Raw genomic sequence first — 18,478 nt, 5'->3', positions numbered from 1 at the left:
TGTCCGCCCTGCGGCCCCTCCCGCCGCCGCCGCCGCCGCCGCCGCGATGGTGCCGCTGTGGCGGTCCCGCTGCCTCGGCCGCGCGCTGGGCCGCTCGCTGCGCGCCCTCCGACAGGTACGGCCCGCGGGCACCGGCCGCGGGGAGCGGGGCAGCGAGGGAGGACGGCGGCTGGGCGGGCGAGGTCGGCGGCGCCAAGGGCACCGGGACGCGTCCCCTGCTGCCTGGCGCTCGGCGCCGCCGCCCCGGGGGCACGGCAGGGCCGGGCACGGGAAGGGGCGGCGAGGCCGTCCCCCAGCAGGGGCCGCGGTGAGCGCGGCGCTGCCCCTTCCCAGCGGGTGCCGCTGCCCCGCTGCCAGGCCCGGCCCCGCGGGAAGGGCGGCGGCGCAGCGGCACCGGGCAGAGCTGAACGGCGGGAAGGGCTTCCGAACGCCGCCGCTCTCGGGCTCCGCCGTCCCCTCCTGACAGTGGCTGTGGCATTTGGGGCGCTCGCTGTTGGCAGCCACCGGCCTGCGCTGGCAGAACCCCCCCCCCGGCCGGGGTGCGCCCGGTGCAGGATCGGCAACAAACCGGTACGCGGTTTGTTGTTTAAATTCTGTGCTCGGTTTTCAGGCAGTCATTGAACCGCTGCAGACGGTGGTAACCTCTGCTGGCTGCAGCGTGGGCTGACAGAGCCCAATAGCTACTTAACCCTGGGGCTGCCCTTGGCCAGCTGGGTCCTGTGTCCTGCTGCACACATCTTCCATTTAAACACAAACGTGCGCAGCTTCGTGTGCACACACATATATGTGCACACCTACGGCATGAGAAAGATCACTCCTCTTCCAGTGACCAGCTGGAGCCCTCGAGCATGAGACTTGGTTTTAGACATTCTGTAAATGTGGGCGAGCAAGTGTTGACAACCGATTGTAATGTACTGACACCTTTGTGTTTATAAATGTGTGTGTATACATGTAAAACGGCGTTATGAACAACTTACAAGCAACTGTATAGTTACAGTTTGTTATACATATATGTAGAAAAAAATTATTATAATGCAGTTCAAACAAGTTTATTAAAGTGACATTTTAATAATATTTAGCCTTTGTCAGGTCTCAGTGGTGCTGTGTAATTATAAAGAACAGGAAGAAGTCAGATGGAGTATTCAAACCTATTACAAACTAGTCTGAAAATCAGGAGGTTTTAGGCTGAATGCTAGTTAACCTGTTAGATGTACTGGAAAAGTTATAGTAGTAGTTTGATTTCCACTTGAACAGTGATATGGGAAGTAAATTTTGATTATTATGTAAAACAGGTTTTTTTGGAGAGGTAGAAAGAAATTCCAGAACTTGGCAAACCTCTGATGGCAGACGTGAGAACAGTAGACATGTACAAAATTCAGAAGTGGAGGATTGAATGGGAGAAGAGTGGAGTCAGTGGGGGTGAGGAAGGCTTGACTGGGTTTTGACTGTAAAAGAAGAAAAGGTCCTGAATTCATATAAAGTAGAAACCAGGAATGTGCATCAATAGCTTGTAGCATGTAAGAGTTGGAGCAGGGGCAGGCAGACATTGAAGGCTATGTGAAAAAGTCCAGAGAAGAGCTAGTCTGGAAAAGATAGGTTTGATCAGGAGCTGCGTAAAGTGCTTTGAGAGTCAAATCCTTCTCTTTATCTGGGCAGGAGTTCATAAAGAACTTTTTCTTCCCTGTTTGATCCTCCCCTCATGCTGGGGGAGTTCTGAGCCTGTTGTCTTAGTAACAGCATCCACCACTCAGCATTGTTATCTGCATCCCATCTTGGTATCTGCCCTCCCATGCTATATATAATTGTTTTGATACCTATGAAAACTGTGCAGTGGGTTTTCGCGTGGAGCAGGGGTTTGTGCTCATCCTTGTCGAAGCAGCAGCTGCTTTGCTCTCAAGAAGCCATGGCTGGAGAACCAATTGCTGCTTTGCCTGTTGTTGGAGCTGCACAGCACTGGCCTTCTGGTTTGCCTCTGTTCAAATGAGCCGCACTGTCAAGTTCATCAGATTCCTTACCTGAACTGGTTCCTCACTGTTGGTATACAGGCTATTGCTTTAGCTGATGTATTCCATCCTTTATTTCATTGTGTAGTGACCTGCTGGAAGGTGATGGCTCCTTGAAAGGTGTGGCCTGGGATGGTGCATACCAGGGTCACTTTGACGTAGTAACAGTTATAAAAACAATTCTGAGAAGTCATGTGAAACGAGAGGGAAATATTAATCACTTGGTACATGAGTCACTGGCTAATTAGACCAAGACTTCTTTCCCCCAGTGAAGGCTGTCTTTCTAAACTGACCCAAAGTGCTAATGCCACATAGCAAAACTGAAATATTTCCATTCTCACTGAAAAAGCTCCAAGAGGAAGCAGAAGGCAGATTTAGCCAAGTGATCCAGGAAGAGGTGCAATCAGAAAGATTCCTTCAGGAGAAAAAGGGAACAGGAAGTGGCCCTGTCCACTGTCTCCTGAAGCTGCATGTTCATCTCTGAGGTACTGTGGTTAAGAGATAGACACACAGCAGTTCTGCAGAATGTAAGCCAGAGAAATCACAGTATCTTTTATTAGTGGTTTCCTTCTCACATTAAACTCTTCCCCTAATTTCTTAACCTTAAAGGCAAAGGGTAGAGTGTTACCAATTTTTTCCTTAATTTTGCTACTTGACACCACTGGTGGAAGAGAGCTGCAGATGTGTTTTCTCAGAGCAATTTATTTTAGGACAGACCTTCTAAATTTTCCTTTTTGTTTAAACTCCACAGTAAACTGGTCTTGAGTAAATAAAATTGTCTGGTTTAGCATCAGTCTGAGGCTGTTCCTTTCTTAACAATTTGTCTGGCATGCTAGGAATGCCTTTAACCACTGTTTTTAATAAAGCACCCAGGGAAGCATTAATGGATAGAGGGGAACTCAGGTCGCTTGATAATCAATTTGTGATTGACTCTATGCTATCTGGGACACTATAAAAAAGTGGGAAAAATATGATCAATGCAGAGTGCTGAGGATTGTGGTGCTCTAGAGAGCTGACCCAGTGGAGTTAAGTTGGTGTTTGTCTTACTGATCCTGACTTAGAGCTGGCTCTGCACAAACCAGATCTGAGTTAGCAGGGGCCAGTGCTGCACCAAGATTAGTTTTGGTTGCATTCAAGATGACTCTACAAATGTGCACAGTACTTCCTGCTTTCCCTTTCCCAGGCAGACTTGGGGCAGGGGCTCCAGCAGTCCAGAAGCTGGTTTTGCAGGACTGTTGGTTCAGGATCGTCGATCCCTGTACTGAACTGGCAAGCAGGGTAGCTGTGTGGTGTTGTGCTGGAGCTTAGCAGTAACTCACACTGGCTGCCTGCATCCTTGGCACAGCTAATCTTAACCCTGTTGACTTGCCCATTGATCATTGAGTTGTCTCTGTGTTAATATCCAACAAGTCAAATCCATTTATAAGCTTGGATAATTAAATGACCAAGGGGTGGATTCCAGGCCTGTTAGTAGTTTTGATACAAAGTGTTCATTGAATATATTTTTGTATGCTGCAGCACTCAGTCCTATAGATGGTGTGCCGAGCTTAAGTATATTGTTGGTCCTTGGTCTCTGTTGTCTTGCCACACAGCTCCTCAAATTATTTTGATATTTAAGGTCAGTTATATCCCATTCCTGCTTCCTTTGCTAAAGCTGAAATCAGGGCTTGTATGCAAACTTCAGATGCTGAAGGCATGAAGGAAATCTAACTTTTACCTTAGCTGCTGGATAAGGGTGCTTTGAGCTCTTGAGTTGCTGTCATTCTAAGCCAGTCAAGTGCCTTTCCATCATGGCTACAGTGCTATTTTCCAATTGCTTTTAAAGAGTTCTTATCTTCTCCAATCCTGCAGGTTTGATGTGAGAGAAATATGTAATAACAGTAGGGGAAGTAATTGCAATATTTTGAAATGTGTTCTACTTTTGAGCACTGTTATGCTGAGCTAGGAGTGCAGTCAATGATTACACAGGTATGAAGTGAAACATCAAAGAATGTGGAATTCCTGGTTAACTGACAGCAGTACAAATTTTGCCACTGAGAGGAATTCTGGTCTTCTGGAGTTCAAAGGCTCCATAGCTTTAGAAAAAAATTTTAAAACCCCTAGTTGAAGCATTCATGACTGTAGGAGTAAACATCATGAGATGTTTTATCATCATATCCAGTAGCTACTCTTTACCTTCTCATTCATAGCAAATTCTATTGGAAATCTGTTCCTTCTTAAAGATAAAAATGTGCGTGAGAAGGTCAAAACTTCTGGATCCAGAACTGGAAAATGCAAGCATCAAATTTAACATCACTGCATCATAAAGCACCCTGGGAGAAGACAAAGGATAAAGAAGGGCATAGGTGTTCTCCTGCTCTTGCACACTGTGGGAAAGTAGTATGCCTGCAGACTGGAGCATGAGAATGGTGGGTCCTGTGTCTGATTCAGATCTCAGGGAAAAACCAAAGTCCTTCTAGGATGGGTTTGTCTTCTGGCAATACTGATACATCCTTCTCTCTCTGACAGGGGAACTGTACTCTGGCAAGATGCCCTCTGTCTGGTGAGTCTTACAATTTTATGTTATTTCATTTCAGGCTACCTAGAAAGAACAGAGCTGATGATGGAGGTTGGTAATAGGTCTGATTGGGGTTTATTTCTGTCAGTCATGTAGTGAAGAAGCAGTGGCATGAACTAAGTTTCCATGGGAGTGCCTCCCTTGCCTGATGTACAATGCTGCCTGATCCATTTGGCTCTGGTGAAGATTTCACAGCAGCAGCACAGTGTATTTCAGGCACTGCAGTGCTCGAAGCACATGCTGTTGCAGAACCCTAGCTTTCTAATAAACTTTGAAAATGATGGATGACTTAAGTGACATGTCAAATCTAGTGTGCCTGTGAACTCCACCTTGAGGCTTAAACTGTTTTTCCTTAGAGCTCTGGTTTTTCTAGCTGTACTGTAGAAATTGTGCTGATTTTTTAAAAAATCAAGTGGGGAAATGGTTCTTCCCTCTGGCATTGTGTAATTGAGATAATTATGTTCTCCACTTACTACGCTGACTCTCTTTTAAGATCAGTCTGGAAAACTGCCCAGTGCCCTGTAAGTGACAAAGGACAGGAGTCCAGTTCATAATTTAAAAATGCAGTGTCAGGGCACATGAGCAGTGTGGGAAGAGGACAGTGGGTATCTGAAACTGGGAAGCTGTGCAAGTATTTCCCTACTGCGAGTTTTGGAAAATAATTTTCTCTGGACAGGGAGTAGGCAGAGAAGAGGGATGATGGTGGCTCATGACTCTGCCCTACACCCTCTTTTCAGTCCTTTTTTTCCTCCTTAGCTCTGTCTGCCACTGCGGGGCTTTCTGGGGTGCCTCTTACAGGGCTGATACCTTGTTCCATGCTTCGTATGGGTGTGGATAACTCAGCAGTTCTGGAGGTGGTTCCTCATAGCTCTTCCCTGGTTTTGCTCTGAATGGGGTAGCTGCTGCTTTTTTTGCCCTTTTCAAAGTTATCCTTATTAGCTTTGTTGTCAAGCTATAACTGTTTTCTCCATCCCTATAAATCTAGATGAAGACAAAACCACTGTTCTTGGCAAGCTCTGGGCAGGTTTGATGACACTGAGGTGTCTCTGCATGGATATATTCCCCATTTGGTCCCAAACTTCTTTCAGGGCAGGCAGTGGTGTCCTCTGCCTTCTTTTATCTGACAAGGATACTTGAGGGCTGGACAGCTGGATAATATAACTTCTTTCTCATTCACAGGTGTGTCTGGGAGCCAAGGACTGGCTTACACAAACAGCAGGAAGCTTGTGTAAGTGTCCATAGGAAAACTGTCATGTGGGGAGACTGTGGCTGCTCTAGCCATGATAAGATTTGAGATCTGAGAATCAGAATATGGTTGGCTGTCATGAAATTCTTGTGCACATTGTAGGAGTATGGAGTTAGCCCTAACAAAATCTAGGTTTTGCAGGTTGGGAACGCAAAACAGGCTTTGTCTGCAGCCAGATACTGGGACAGGGAAGGGACAGGAATGAGGAAATCAGCAATAAATGGATTTCTACTCTTTGATTATCCAGCTAGAGGTGTCCTTTGCTCTATGATGGTCTCCTGGTAGATTTTCTGTCAGGAGAAGTGGGGTCATTCACAGAGCTGTTGTTCATATGTCAGGGTTGCACTAATGAGGTGGTCTTATAAAAATGTTTTGGGGAGATAACCATAAGAGTACATGCATAAAAGCCTGAAATACTTTGAAATCCTTTGTACAAAGTAGCCTGTGCTAGTGGAAATGCTAAAGCATGTTTGTTTCAGTTTTCCAAATGTGATGTCAGTAGATATAAAAATCATCCTTTGGAATGCTTGGGATTGACAGCTCCCTGTGAAGAAACGTGGTGGAGGGAAATAGCTGGTTTTTGGATGTGTTGCCATAGGCAATTTATGGTGCTTTTCTTTTTTTTTTGGAGCAATCCAACAACTTCTGTAGAGGTGATGGTCCTAATCTGGAGGTAAAAAAAAATTGTTGCTGCACTAGTCTTGGGCATTGTGTGGGCTGGCCAGGTCACCCTTTAATCAGTATTTAAGCTATGAGGGTTCTGTAGGGTTGTCTGTGTACATGGAAATTCCATACAAATCAGTTCTCACTGAGTTTTGAGAGCACTAATGATGGTATGATGTAATGCTTCCTTTCGTACTGGATTGTTGCAGCTTGAACAGTAAATAGGAGTCCTTTGGAACAAACACATCAGAACAGCCGAGCGGCCTTTCACACCAGTTAAGCTAGTGTAAATTCTGTACTTGAGCTTGGTGCTGGCAGCCTGCAGAGGAGTGTTCTTCTGTGTTCATACTTTTCTCTCTTTCTGCAGAGTAAATAGCTCCAGTGTCTTCACTGTCCGCTATTTCAGAACCACTGCGGTACATAGTAAGTAAAAAGGCAAGAATCAGCCTGATGCTTCTTTTGCTTCCTCTTGCTGTCCTGCCAATATCTACCTTCCATCCTTGGTCAAGGCTCACTGCTATCCTACCTGCATGGATGACTCAGGGTTTATATCCCCAGGGCCCTAAAGATTTTGTCTGGCATTCCTGTCACAATGTGGCTTTCAGTCAAATGCGAATTTCTCTGGTGTTTAAACGTTGATCCATGTTGAAGTGAGGAGAAGGACAGCAATTGATGTCTGATGGCCTACCCCCTTTAGCAGAGTTGTGATGACAAGAATGAAGCAATACCATAAATTTTTAGCTCTGAAAGCAGTCAAGTCTGTTTGTCTCTCTCACAGGGGATGACGTGGTTACGGTGAACACACCAGCCTTTGCAGAGTCAGTCACAGAAGGAGATGTCAGGTGGGAGAAAGGTAAGCAATTGCCTCTTCCCTGACATTGTCATTGCTGTTACTGCTGTGTTGGACAGACACCTTGGGGATGCATTACAGTTCACTGGCTGACATCCTGCTCTGTGCCTTTCAGTCTGTGACAAATGAGGCATTTAAATGCAGCCTCATTTAATTGAAGCCTCAGCTTCATTCTTAACCTCAAAAGGATTGAGAATTGCAGTTACTGCCTCATCACCTCTCTGTCAGGGGTAGTGTTGGATGAAGGGAGATGTCTGAGCTGGAATCAGACTCTTAAGTGTGCAGTAGATTGCTTGAGCTAGTTTTTTCTTTAGAAGTTGTGGAGAACTGGGATGAAAAAGTTATGGGTTAGCGTGGGAAACTGCTGTGGGTAAAGAGGGGAGGCCAGAGCACACCTCCCTCCTCACAGTGGTCTTCATATCTGTCATTCAGCTGTTGGAGACACAGTGGCGGAAGATGAAGTGGTGTGTGAGATTGAAACAGACAAGGTAGGAGTTTCTGGACCAAAACTTTTTCTAGTTCTGTAGAAGGTACCCTGTATGGCTTCTCTCTTGCTAAGAGCTCCTAGAGCCTGCAGGACCCTGACTGTGTCTCCTGTTTTCTTCATGGAGAAAAGCTTTTCTCATCTAGTATGAAAACTTGCTGTGCTTTAAGTGAGAATTCTTGATAACCTTTACTCATCCATTTGATTAATCATCACTAGTGTTGTTGTTTATTGGAGCTGTAATTTTACTCCTTCCAATTTGAGTGCTTTGAGTTTTGAGACTTGTTTGTGTTTAAACAAAGGAGAAATCTGCAAGCCATAGGTTGTCTTCAGATTGTTTTAAATTTAGACTTTAAGGTTATCCACCCCTGAAAGGACCGTTAAGCCTTGAAGTTCTTTCTGAATTCTCTGCTGAGTTCTGTTTTCAGCTTTGCTGTCAGGAAGATGCTGGCAGTGGGTCAGTTCTTCTCCAGTACCCTGGAGATCAGGCTATACGTTACACTGCCAGCATCTCCTAAAGCCTCTAACTATTGGCACAAAATCCCGGTGGAGGGTGTGAAAACTGGTGCAAATAGTGTGAGACATAGCTGCGGTCCGCCAAATTACAATGTTTATCTGCACATATTGGCATCTTCTCTTGGGCTCTTGTTCTCCAACTGATGTTTGGGAGAATTCCACTGATTTTCTTTTTTTTCAGACATCAGTACAAGTTCCAGCCCCAGCAGCTGGTGTGATTGAAGCCCTTCTGGTACCTGATGGTGGCAAAGTAGAAGGGGGGACACCTCTGTTCAAACTCAGGAAAACTGGAGGTAAGTCAGGCATGTATAACTTGCATAGGCCTTTGTGTTTCTGCCCGTTTTTTTTTCTGAAGATTTAAGCATTTAGAATAAAATGCTTTTTAGCATTTAGCAAAGCATTTAGAGGGATCTTGAGAGAGGTTAAATAATTCTTCCATCTACCTCTGTAACTGGAAGAAAATACTCCTATTTTGTTGTCCATTAGAAAAGCATAATTTTAGTCCTTCTGGGGGGGTCTTCTCTTTTGTTCCCTCTGGAGGAGACTGAGCTCTTAGCTATAACTAGTTGAGAATTCCCCTAACTCCCTTCTGTGCCCTCTTCTCTGTAGCATCCAGCCTTCTCCAGTAAGGAGGTCAAGGGTGTTGATGAGTAAAACACTTTCACAATGCCTTTCTCTTGTGGTGACTTCTGTCAGCTCAGTAGTGAGCTGTTATGTTCTCAGTAGTGCTGAGAACATAAAGGCACTCTGCCTGAGGGTTTACTTTTGTTAGGTTGGTTGGACTCACAGATCTCTGCCAGTGGAAGCTGGTGCCCTTACCATGGTTCTTCCTTGTCTTTCAGCTGCTCCTGCCAAGGCTAAACCAGCAGCAGCCCCTCCTCCTCCTGCAGCCCCTGAACCTGTAGCTGCGCCTGCTCCTCCCCCTGCTGCAGCACCAATTCCCACTACAATGCCACCAGTGCCGCCTGTGTCAACTCAGCCTATCGACAGCAAACCAGGTGAGGCAATAGCCATTTGTTCCTGTTCTTGAGTCTCTCTGTTCTGGGGGAGAGTGTGTAAGGTTAAAGACATCAAACAGAGGCATTTATGATGAAGGCCTCCTGCAGTATTGCCCTGCTTGCTCCAGACTGGATTGCTCAGCTATGCCTGGAACCTTCCCAGTCTAATTCAGGACTGCTTCCATAGTGTGTCACTTAAGCAAAGAGCTCAAATGTGCTTTCTACCTCAGAGCTTTTTCTACCTGGCTTCTGTTTTTGACTGATGTGTTTTTTACCCTCAGTGTCTGCTGTGAAGCCGGCTGTAGCCCCAGCGGCAGCCCCTCCTGGGGAGGCAGTGCCCACCAAAGGTGCCAGATCAGAGCATAGGGTAAGCTGTGGGAACAGGGACCTTGCCAGCACTTCTGTTGCTAGGTGATAATCTGTTCTGGCTTGAGCTTTCCAGATGCGTCTGTATCCACCTGTACACAGCCAGCTAGTAGAGCTGTGACAGGTGGGGAAATTGTCTACATGAGAGAACCACTTACAGGTGGTGTGGAAGAAGAGCCTGGACCAATCTGGCACGGGTCTTTTCTAGGCAAAAGTCTTGCCTTGAGCTCTGCTGACTCAGGACAGAAGGACTCCGTGTGATCTGCTTGGTTTGTCCACAAGCCATCAGCAAAGGGTTGAGGCTGCTGAAACTGCCTTGTGCATTCTTAAGAGAGCATGGTTGAGCAACCTGCTTTCTTAGCAGTCTTGCTCTTCTCATATTAGCCACACAGAAAGCTATGCATGCTTGGGGGTCTTGAGGAATGCAGAGGTCAGAAGTAGCTATACTGTGATGCATTTCAGCACTGCTTTTCAAGTGAACTGTGCATTGAGCTGAGCAGTGAAATAAACTCCTCAACCCATTGTGCTCCTGTCCTAGAGTGAAAACCTTGGCCCTAGGCAAGAGGAGGGCCTTTTGGATTTCTTATGCTTTCTGTCCTTGGATGAGCTTTAGGCAGCTTCTGCTTATACCTTCTTAATTTGCAGGTGAAAATGAATAGGATGCGTCAGCGTATTGCTCAGCGGCTGAAAGAGGCTCAGAATACTTGTGCCATGCTGACCACTTTCAATGAGATTGATATGAGGTGAGAAGTAAACCTCTTTTTCCCTTTATGAGTAGAAACAGATTAAGGCAGTAATCTTTAAATAGCTGTCAAAACCTTGCAGGTTTTCTTTGGAGAGGCTGGCAGCATGTCTTTTGGGCCCTCTTTCTTAGATATGTGCTATAGTCTGCGCAGCTTCTTCAGGACCACGTGGGTGTTGTGGCATGAGGGGTGCACAGCTTCCTAATTGCCTGTCGTTCCTTGGGCGTCACCTGCTACTTGTAATAGAGGTAGTCTCTGATTCCTCTTTTGTGGGCTTTTTGGTGGAAGACTGGTAAATGTTGAGCAGAAGACCAGAAGGGGATAGTATCACTTGCATATAGTAGCTGTTAGAAGACAGCAAGATGGAGCATCTGCTTTCTGCCACTCCACCAGGTTACTGCTTTTGGAGGTGTTTAACTTCCAGTGAGTTGGTTCTCCAGGGCTCATCAGCCTTTCAGGTGAGCATTGCTTAGGCCTAAGGCCTTTGCTGTCAGATAGTACAGCTTTCTAGAGACAGACCAGCACCCTTCCCCATCCTCTCAAGCAGGTGGAGGGCTCCTGACTCAAGTGCTTGCATGGACTGAGCACACTAATGTCTTTGAAGGGTGGGCAGCTTATGTTACAGTGCATTAAGGGGAAATTGTGCCCAAATCAAATTGCCTTGTGAAATCCTATGCTACTCCTTAAGACAAAACATGTAAATATTTGGATCTCAGAACAATAAGGCTGGCAAAATAGTCTTGATTGGAGGGAAGTGCTGCAGCTTTATCTCCTCTCAGAGGCTCACTGAGGTGTCGCTTTACACCAGCCTGGGGCTCTCATTGCATCTGGTAATATGGTTTGGATTGATTACTGTGAAGTTGATTTGTGAAGACCTGTGCTGGGGCCTCTTGCTTCCCACGGGGGTCAGTGTCTGAAAGGAGGAGGCCTTAATGAGGCAGTTCCACAGCAAGTCGTATCCTCATTGCTGCAGCCCTTGTGTCTTGGGAGGCACTAATGTCTTTGGGCAGTAATCCTAACTCTAAACAAGGTTAGACACAGGAAAACAAACACTCTAAACCGTGGAAAATCCTGCTTCTTGGTGAAACTGTCTCTTCAAAGACTGAAGGTCTCTGAAGGGGGAGGGGATGAACCATGCAATTCCACACCATCTGATGTTAGGCTAGAATAGGCAGAGCTTGTAGCTACAGCTTGGTTGATGTTTTGTAAATGGCCTCAATTTTGATTAATAGAAACAGTGGGAAAACATGATTTGTCTGGTCAAGAGCTATGGGTGGACTGGCACCCACTACCATAGCTCCTGGGAAAATTCCTTTCATATTCACTCAATTCCCAAAGCCAGAGAGTTGGGTACAAAAGTGGTGTTGTGCTGTCTGGTGCTGAATTTGCAGAGTGGTTGAGGTCTTTTCCTTTGATCACTTTGATTTTATTTCCTGCATGTTTACTGCTTTTGCCACATTGTGGTTTTTCACCCTTCTGTGTCAGTCCAGCCACACCTGCATTTGCTGTCTGTGATGCCACACTGGTACGAGCACTATTGTCTCCAGAGAACAGGTGGCAACATCGGGCCTAAGCAGGAAATATACCATGCCACATCTTGCTTCTGTTCTTGGCAGTGTGGTCCTTGCAGGTTTACCCTGGCTGTGGAGCTCGTGGTCCAGGACCAGTTTCTGTTTGATCCTTTGGCAGGAACCTTAGAGCCATGTTTGTATCACACGTGAAGGCTTTTGCAGCAGACTGGAGATTTCCCACTCGGTGGCACAGATTTGCGTCCTTGGGGCTGGCACTGAAATCTGTTACAGAGTGAGGGAGCGGAGTTTTCTTGGACTCCCCGTTTACCAGTGTTACCGTGTGTTTCGCAGCAACATCCGGGAGATGAGAGCTGTACACAAGGATACCTTTCTGAAAAAGCACAACTTGAAGCTTGGTTTCATGTCAGCTTTTGTGAAAGCTGCAGCCTTTGCTCTGCAGGACCAGCCTGTTGTGAATGCAGGTGAGTGGTGACCCTTGCTGGTTACTTGCATGTCTAGGGAACATGGCAGAATGGGGGAAAGCCAATGGCCAAGTCCATGACAGGAGAAGTAGCTTGGAGAAGCAAGTCAAACACACAGAAAACATGGGGACAGACCTGCATGCTGCTGCTGATTTTGCTAAAGCCACTTTCATAGGTAGAGGACAGCTTGCCAAGAGGGACTCAGTTAGGAAGGGGTGACCAGGAGTGGGGCTGGGGCCATGCATATGCAGCTTGCAGAAGGCAGAGCCTGCTGGTTGGTGTACAGGTGACTGCTGTAGGCAAAGTGCAGTTCCTGGGTGTGTCAGAGGTGCTTGCTGAAACACAGAAGAGCAGATTAACCAAGGGGAGAATAACTGAGGAGGACTGAGCATTGTGGACTGTTTTCTTTCTGTCTATCCTGGTGCCTCTCCCACAGGTACAGCAAGGAACCACTCTTTGGAGTTATGTTTAAGCTAGACATCAGCAAGTTGTTACGATTTTTTTCACCTGTCAAACCCTTGATCTTAGGTTCTGCATATGTAACACAAGTTTTTTCTCATTCTAGTGATTGATGACACGACCAAAGAGATTGTGTACAGGGACTATGTGGACATCAGTGTTGCTGTAGCAACTCCCCGGGTATGTACCTTGGATGTTTTGTCCATGCTTCCTGCAGCCTTTTGTATAGGATGATCATATACTTTGAGCCAGCTCAGCTTTGTGCTCTGCTGCAGCAGAAATTAACTGATAAGACTGATTCTATAAATGAGACACTTGCTGCACTATGGACTGCTGAGATAGCTTTTGAGAGAAGGTGGAGGACCAAGAATACCACTAATTTCATCTCAATAAGAGATCTGGTAAGAGGGTCAATATAGATCTCAGTTGTTAATGAGGAGGGCCAGGTTAGAGAAACCCTTTCTTATCATGAATCCATGACATAGGCAGTAAAAGCTTTGAACATCCTGTCCTCTGGCTAATTTTGCTGTGCTGTTCCACAGAGATGTGTCTGTCCAGGGAGCGTATGGGATGGAGTTACAGATGTTGAATTAGTGAATTACCTTCTTGATTAGAAGGTTCTGCTATGAAGCAGAGGTTTGACAAAGACTGAAGTTATGTCACTGTCTTCTCCCAAAGTGTAGGGGAGGCCCAGCAAAAAGAGGTGAGAGAAAGAGCTGCCAGCTGAAATCTCCCAGTGCCTCACCTGGGAATTTATCAATGTGGAGCTGGCTCCAGACAGACCTGGTTGATTTTATGAGATAGGCTAGCAAAGGCAAAGATGATGACTCAATTTAAGGTGTCAGCCTTTAATGTGTGTCATGCCAGGTTTCCTGTCAGGCTACCAGGGTGTGAGGCAGCTCTGCCAACCAGCTGCTGTGGGCTGATGGGGAGGCAGGAGCTCTCTGGGGCTGTGTCCAGATTCCTGCTGCATGACAGCTATCTGTGTGTTGCTGCACTGAATTTGCTATTCATGGACTTTGCTTCTCCCCAGGGTCTGGTGGTCCCTGTGGTTAGGAATGTAGAAAACATGAACTTTGCTGACATAGAGCGTGCTATCTACGAGTTGGGGGAGAAGGTAAGGAAAGTTTTCTGAAGAGGGTTTGGAGGAATGGAAATTGGAAATGCTGGATTGTCATGTATTGATTTGGTCTCTGTGTCGTCATCTCTGACCTCTAACACACTGAGTTGTGCTGTGGGGAGTGATCCAGTTACTTGTCTGGCTGTGCCTTTGCCTTTTAGGACAGTTCTACTTGTTGCCCGTCCAGAAGACTGCAATCTGTGCATTAGTGACATGGCCTTTGTCTTTAGAGGCCAAGGCTGAACTGCCCTGGGGTAGAAGTCCCTGTGTCTGTCTCCTGCAAAAGCAGGAGTTGGAAGCAAAGGCGAGAGAATCCTTCCCCAAAGCCACTAGATGTTCACTCTAATAAACACGGGATGCATTTTTGAGCAATTTGTGCTGGTTTTCAGCTGAACAAATCAATAAGCAAGCTCTTGCAATCAGTATTTATTCCTGAAGAGAGTGGATGTCCAAACCCTCGTTCTTTGCTCTCTATGGTCTGTGTGGCTTTCTAAGACCTTATTTTTACTTCTAGGCACGGAAGAATGAACTGGCCATTGAAGACATGGATGGCGGCACTTTCACAATCAGCAATGGTGGGGTTTTTGGGTCACTCTTTGGAACACCTATCATTAACCCACCCCAGTCTGCCATCTTAGGCATGCATGCCATCTTTGACAGGCCTGTGGCTGTGGGAGGCAAGGTAGGTGGACCTGCACAGGAGGTTTTAGGGAACAAAGGACAGGGCTCAGCAGACTGAGAACATTTTTCTAAGGGGTTGGTGTCACTTCTGAAACACTTCAATGTGAAAAAGAAGCAGAGACTAATGGGTATAGGGCACCTTTGCTGGCCCTGGTACTTGCCTGAGCTGTGCAGGGGACTTTGTCCTATCTGTGAGTGGGCAAACTGGTTATAATTTGCTTAGGTGTGGGAAGGATGAAGTTGTAGCCTTTGTGATAGGGAACGGTTCCAGGAAGGGACCTTATCTTGTATGTGGCATGGACCCAGCCTGGGTGGATAATTTTACCAGGCAGGACATATCCAGGAGCACCTGAACGCAGGATTTGGGGTGGGAAGAAGCCAGGTCTTCCCTGACCTCACAGGAGGGGACCATGCAGGCAGGAGCGCTGAGCGCACTAATCCCTGTCCCTCCTCAGATCGAGGTGCGGCCTATGATGTACGTGGCGCTGACCTACGATCACCGGCTCATCGACGGCAGAGAGGCCGTGACCTTCCTGCGCAAGATCAAGGCAGCGGTGGAGGATCCCCGCGTGCTGCTGCTCGACCTGTAGGGCAGCCACACCCCCACACAACCCACCCAGGACAGGGCCGCAGCACCAGCAGGGACGATGCAGGGCATTCAGGAACTGGCAGGGGTCATTCCAGTCTTTCTCCCTCCGCTGTGATTGGAGCTGTCCCAGAGGGAATTACAGGGATAGCTCCTACCTCCTTTCCTATTTTGTTTAATGAAGGTTTAGTATCTCACAAGAGCTGCCATGCAGTGGGCCAACCACTGAATGGCACTGCCTTTCCAGAGCCATCTGTATGGCATCCTCTCCCTCAGAGCACCAAACTCTCACCTCTAGCTTGTCTTATACCACTGGAAACTGCTTGCTGCTGCTGTGCTAGGGTACCCTTCCCTGCCCCTCCATGGCAGGTTCAGCTTTATTGCCTAGCACTAAGGTTCCTGGGAGGGAGAGGAGAGGAAAGGCTACTGTCCTATCCATGTTTTGCTTGAAAATATTTCACATTCGTCTGCCTTGCAAGGGTGGTCTGACCCCGAGGCCACTTGCAGGAAAAGTTTTGGTCAGAGCAGGGCTTGAAGTAGGTGTTGTGCTTCTGGCAGTGCCCTAGTTACACTCCCTCCACAGACAGTAACACGGGGTGGCAGCTCCCCTACTTTCCCTTGGCGATTGTCTTTCACCAGCCCAGTCACTGTGGCGTGAATGTTCTTGTTGGGGCGGGCAGAGCCCGTGACCTCTGTGGAGGTAGCACTGTTCCTGGGGACAACCCTTTCACCATTACATGACCGACATGGGGGTGAGAACCAGCCCCCAGCAGCTCTCCCTGACACACAGCTCACTGGTGGTGGGTCTGACTGCTGGCTTCCTGCGTGCGGGGGCTTGGCCTGCTCCCAGCCCACACACAGCTGGGGGGCCAGGCCTTTCACTGTAATGTATATCCCAGCCCACGGGTGCTGGTTTTGGGGGGAGGGGGGCAGTTCTTAATCTGATAGCGCACACATGAATTGAGGGGTGAGGGGGTTGCTAGTGCCTGCAGAGTCTATTACTCTTACCCCCTACACTGAACTTGTAACAAAAATATTTAACACAGCGGATTTTAAATGAAATAAAACTGTGCAACGACTGCAAGGTGGGGTGTGTTTGCGTGGGCAAGGACTGGCATCAGCAGCATCGTGAGTGTAGTGCAAGAGTCCTGTTATCTGTTGGTGAGAGAAAAGAGGCAATGGGAGCTAAGCCCATTGCTGCTGGTACTAAATTGAGTTTTCTCTGCCTGTGAACACTGCTGGCCTCAAACTCTCTGCCAAAGAATTGGCTCTTCCCAGGAAAGAGGAGGTTTTTTAGGGCTGGAAATCATCCTTTTCTAGCAATGGAACTGTTGCAGATGGTGAGGAATTCCCAGTGCTAGCTAAAGGACATGATGGCCAAGAGGGAGACCTGGGACAGGTTCATAAAGTTTTTCAGAAGTTGAATTTTTGCTGCTGCAACGGGACAGTTGTAATTCATGCTGGTGTGGAAAGGCTTTTGCAGAGGGAGAAAGGAAGCAAGAACAAGGAAGAGTGGAAGCTGTCTGTGGTGCTGGGTGTTTTCCTAAGAAGCTGTCCTCGTTGGGACAACACAAAATCATTCCTGGATCATGGCAGGGTTTTCCCAGTGCTGACATCAACTTCAGAGATGGTTTACCCTTCCCAGCTACAGCTGAAGAGGGCAGTCCCTTCTAACAGAAAACGATTGCACTCACAGCTGCCAAGCAGATGAAAGCAAGGGCAGTTCCTGGTACTGGTGCCTGCATTTTCCTGGCAGCTAGGGACAAAAACAGAGTGCAGAGTCGGCTTTCTTTGCCTGGCCCTGGCTAAGATAGGTTAGGGGAAAAGGAAAAAACCCTTCCTTGTTCTGGGAAGGGTAGAGAGTCTAATTCTTGCACAAATAAGTCGAGTGAAAGAGGAGGTTTTGATTAAAAAATGCTGCTTGCATGCAGCTTCTATGCTGGTTTAAGATACGGAGGGTCCACCTTAACTTTGTACATGAGCCTGGGGAAGCCTTAATTCTGTCTGCAGCTGCAATAAATGAGGCCTTTGAACCAATCAGGAAGGGAATATACAGTCAAACTCTTACAATTATGCAAAGTCCTTTATTTAATCTGCCCTGTCAAGGCTTGCTGTAAGAGAGCAACGTAAGTGCTTGAAACTTACTTTTGACTCCCTTGGGTGACACCCATGGCACTGAGTTGCAAGATGCCATGCTGTGGCTTTGGACAGGATCCTTCCTCCTGAACCTCCCCTGAATCACAGGACTAGGAGGCTGGTGGACAGGGGTACAAGGCAGCAGCTGAAGGGTTCAGCCAGTGCGGGCTGCCATGGAGAGGAAAAGCCCCAGGCTCAGCTGGTCCTGCTCTCTGGCCTTCTGTGGCATTAGTGGTCAGCTCCCTGCTCAGTCCTCCAGTTTCTGCACAGCAATTGAGGTGTCCGCGCCTTTGCTGGTGTAGGAGATGAGTTCCTCCGGAGCTCTGCTTCCCTCTGGTGGACGAGCGCTCCTGCATGGGATGGTGTCTTCACTGCTACGGGCAAGCAGGAGCTGGAATCAGCTAGCCACAGAGACGTGTCACTGGTACCACTAATTCCTTACTATGGGAGATAAGTGAGCAGTGTGAGGGGGTGCTGGGAGAGGAGGGCCAGAACTGCACTGCTGCCAGTGCAAGTTCATCAGCCTGTGGCTTTTACTTGCACCACTGAGCACAGCCTCTACCTTGGGCTGTCAGCAGACACATGTTTGTGCTTTTTCTTTAATCAGAATCTACACTTGGCCTCCTTCCCTCTGTGCTGGCTCTCAGAGTTCACCCCTCTCAGAGTTCACCCCTTTAAACCCTGGCTGTGTGGTCCACCAGGGATGACCGTGCTTAAAGCACGGCTGGGAGGGCTGCTGTCCTGCCAGCAGAAAGGAACACCCAGGCGTGGAAGGCTGGAGCCACAACACCTAACAATGACAGAAGGCTGGAAGAAAACCCAGGCATTTCTCCCACACCTGAGCTGCAGCCATACAGCTGTGCAGACCTGAGAGGCTGTGAGGCAGGCAGCAGCACAAGGACAGAAGGCCAGGCACTCACTGCCACCTTCTGGGGTTTGGCTGCAGTGTGCTGATGGCTGAGGGTGACACCCAAGCCAGGGCTCCCAGGCAGATTTCAGAAACAAATGTGGGGCTGTCACTCAGTAGGCTTGGCCTACACTTAGCTGATGCAGCTCAGAAACAAAAGGATGCTTCTC

General features: G+C 47.6%; 1 protein-coding gene across 1 annotated transcript; it reads left to right on the top strand.

Moving 5' to 3' along the window:
- DLST (dihydrolipoamide S-succinyltransferase) lies at window positions 1–16,344 on the top strand. Its single transcript, XM_053944993.1, has 15 exons — window positions 1–115; window positions 4,512–4,545; window positions 5,740–5,788; window positions 6,837–6,892; window positions 7,248–7,322; window positions 7,752–7,807; window positions 8,501–8,612; window positions 9,162–9,317; window positions 9,599–9,684; window positions 10,329–10,426; window positions 12,289–12,419; window positions 12,985–13,058; window positions 13,912–13,995; window positions 14,513–14,680; window positions 15,135–16,344. Exons 1-15 carry the CDS (start codon window positions 47–49, stop codon window positions 15,267–15,269), a joined length of 1,383 nt encoding a protein of 460 aa, XP_053800968.1. The 5' UTR covers window positions 1–46; the 3' UTR covers window positions 15,270–16,344.
- The last annotated feature ends 2,134 nt before the right edge of the window (window positions 16,345–18,478 follow it).

The sequence above is a fragment of the Vidua chalybeata genome, chromosome 6, assembly GCF_026979565.1.
Source record: "Vidua chalybeata isolate OUT-0048 chromosome 6, bVidCha1 merged haplotype, whole genome shotgun sequence".
Lineage (NCBI taxonomy): Eukaryota > Metazoa > Chordata > Aves > Passeriformes > Viduidae > Vidua > Vidua chalybeata.
The sequence above is the reverse complement of the archived record's forward strand: the minus strand, read 5'-3'. Positions and strand labels throughout refer to the sequence as shown.

Coding starts and splice junctions, on each gene's coding strand:
- DLST (XM_053944993.1), top strand. CDS start 47: ATGGTGCCGCTGTGGCGGTCCCGCTGCCTCGGCCGCGCGCTGGGCCGC. Junction 9,685..10,328: donor GTGCCAGATCAGAGCATAGG/GTAAGCTGTGGG, acceptor CTTAATTTGCAG/GTGAAAATGAATAGGATGCG. Junction 13,059..13,911: donor TTGCTGTAGCAACTCCCCGG/GTATGTACCTTG, acceptor GCTTCTCCCCAG/GGTCTGGTGGTCCCTGTGGT.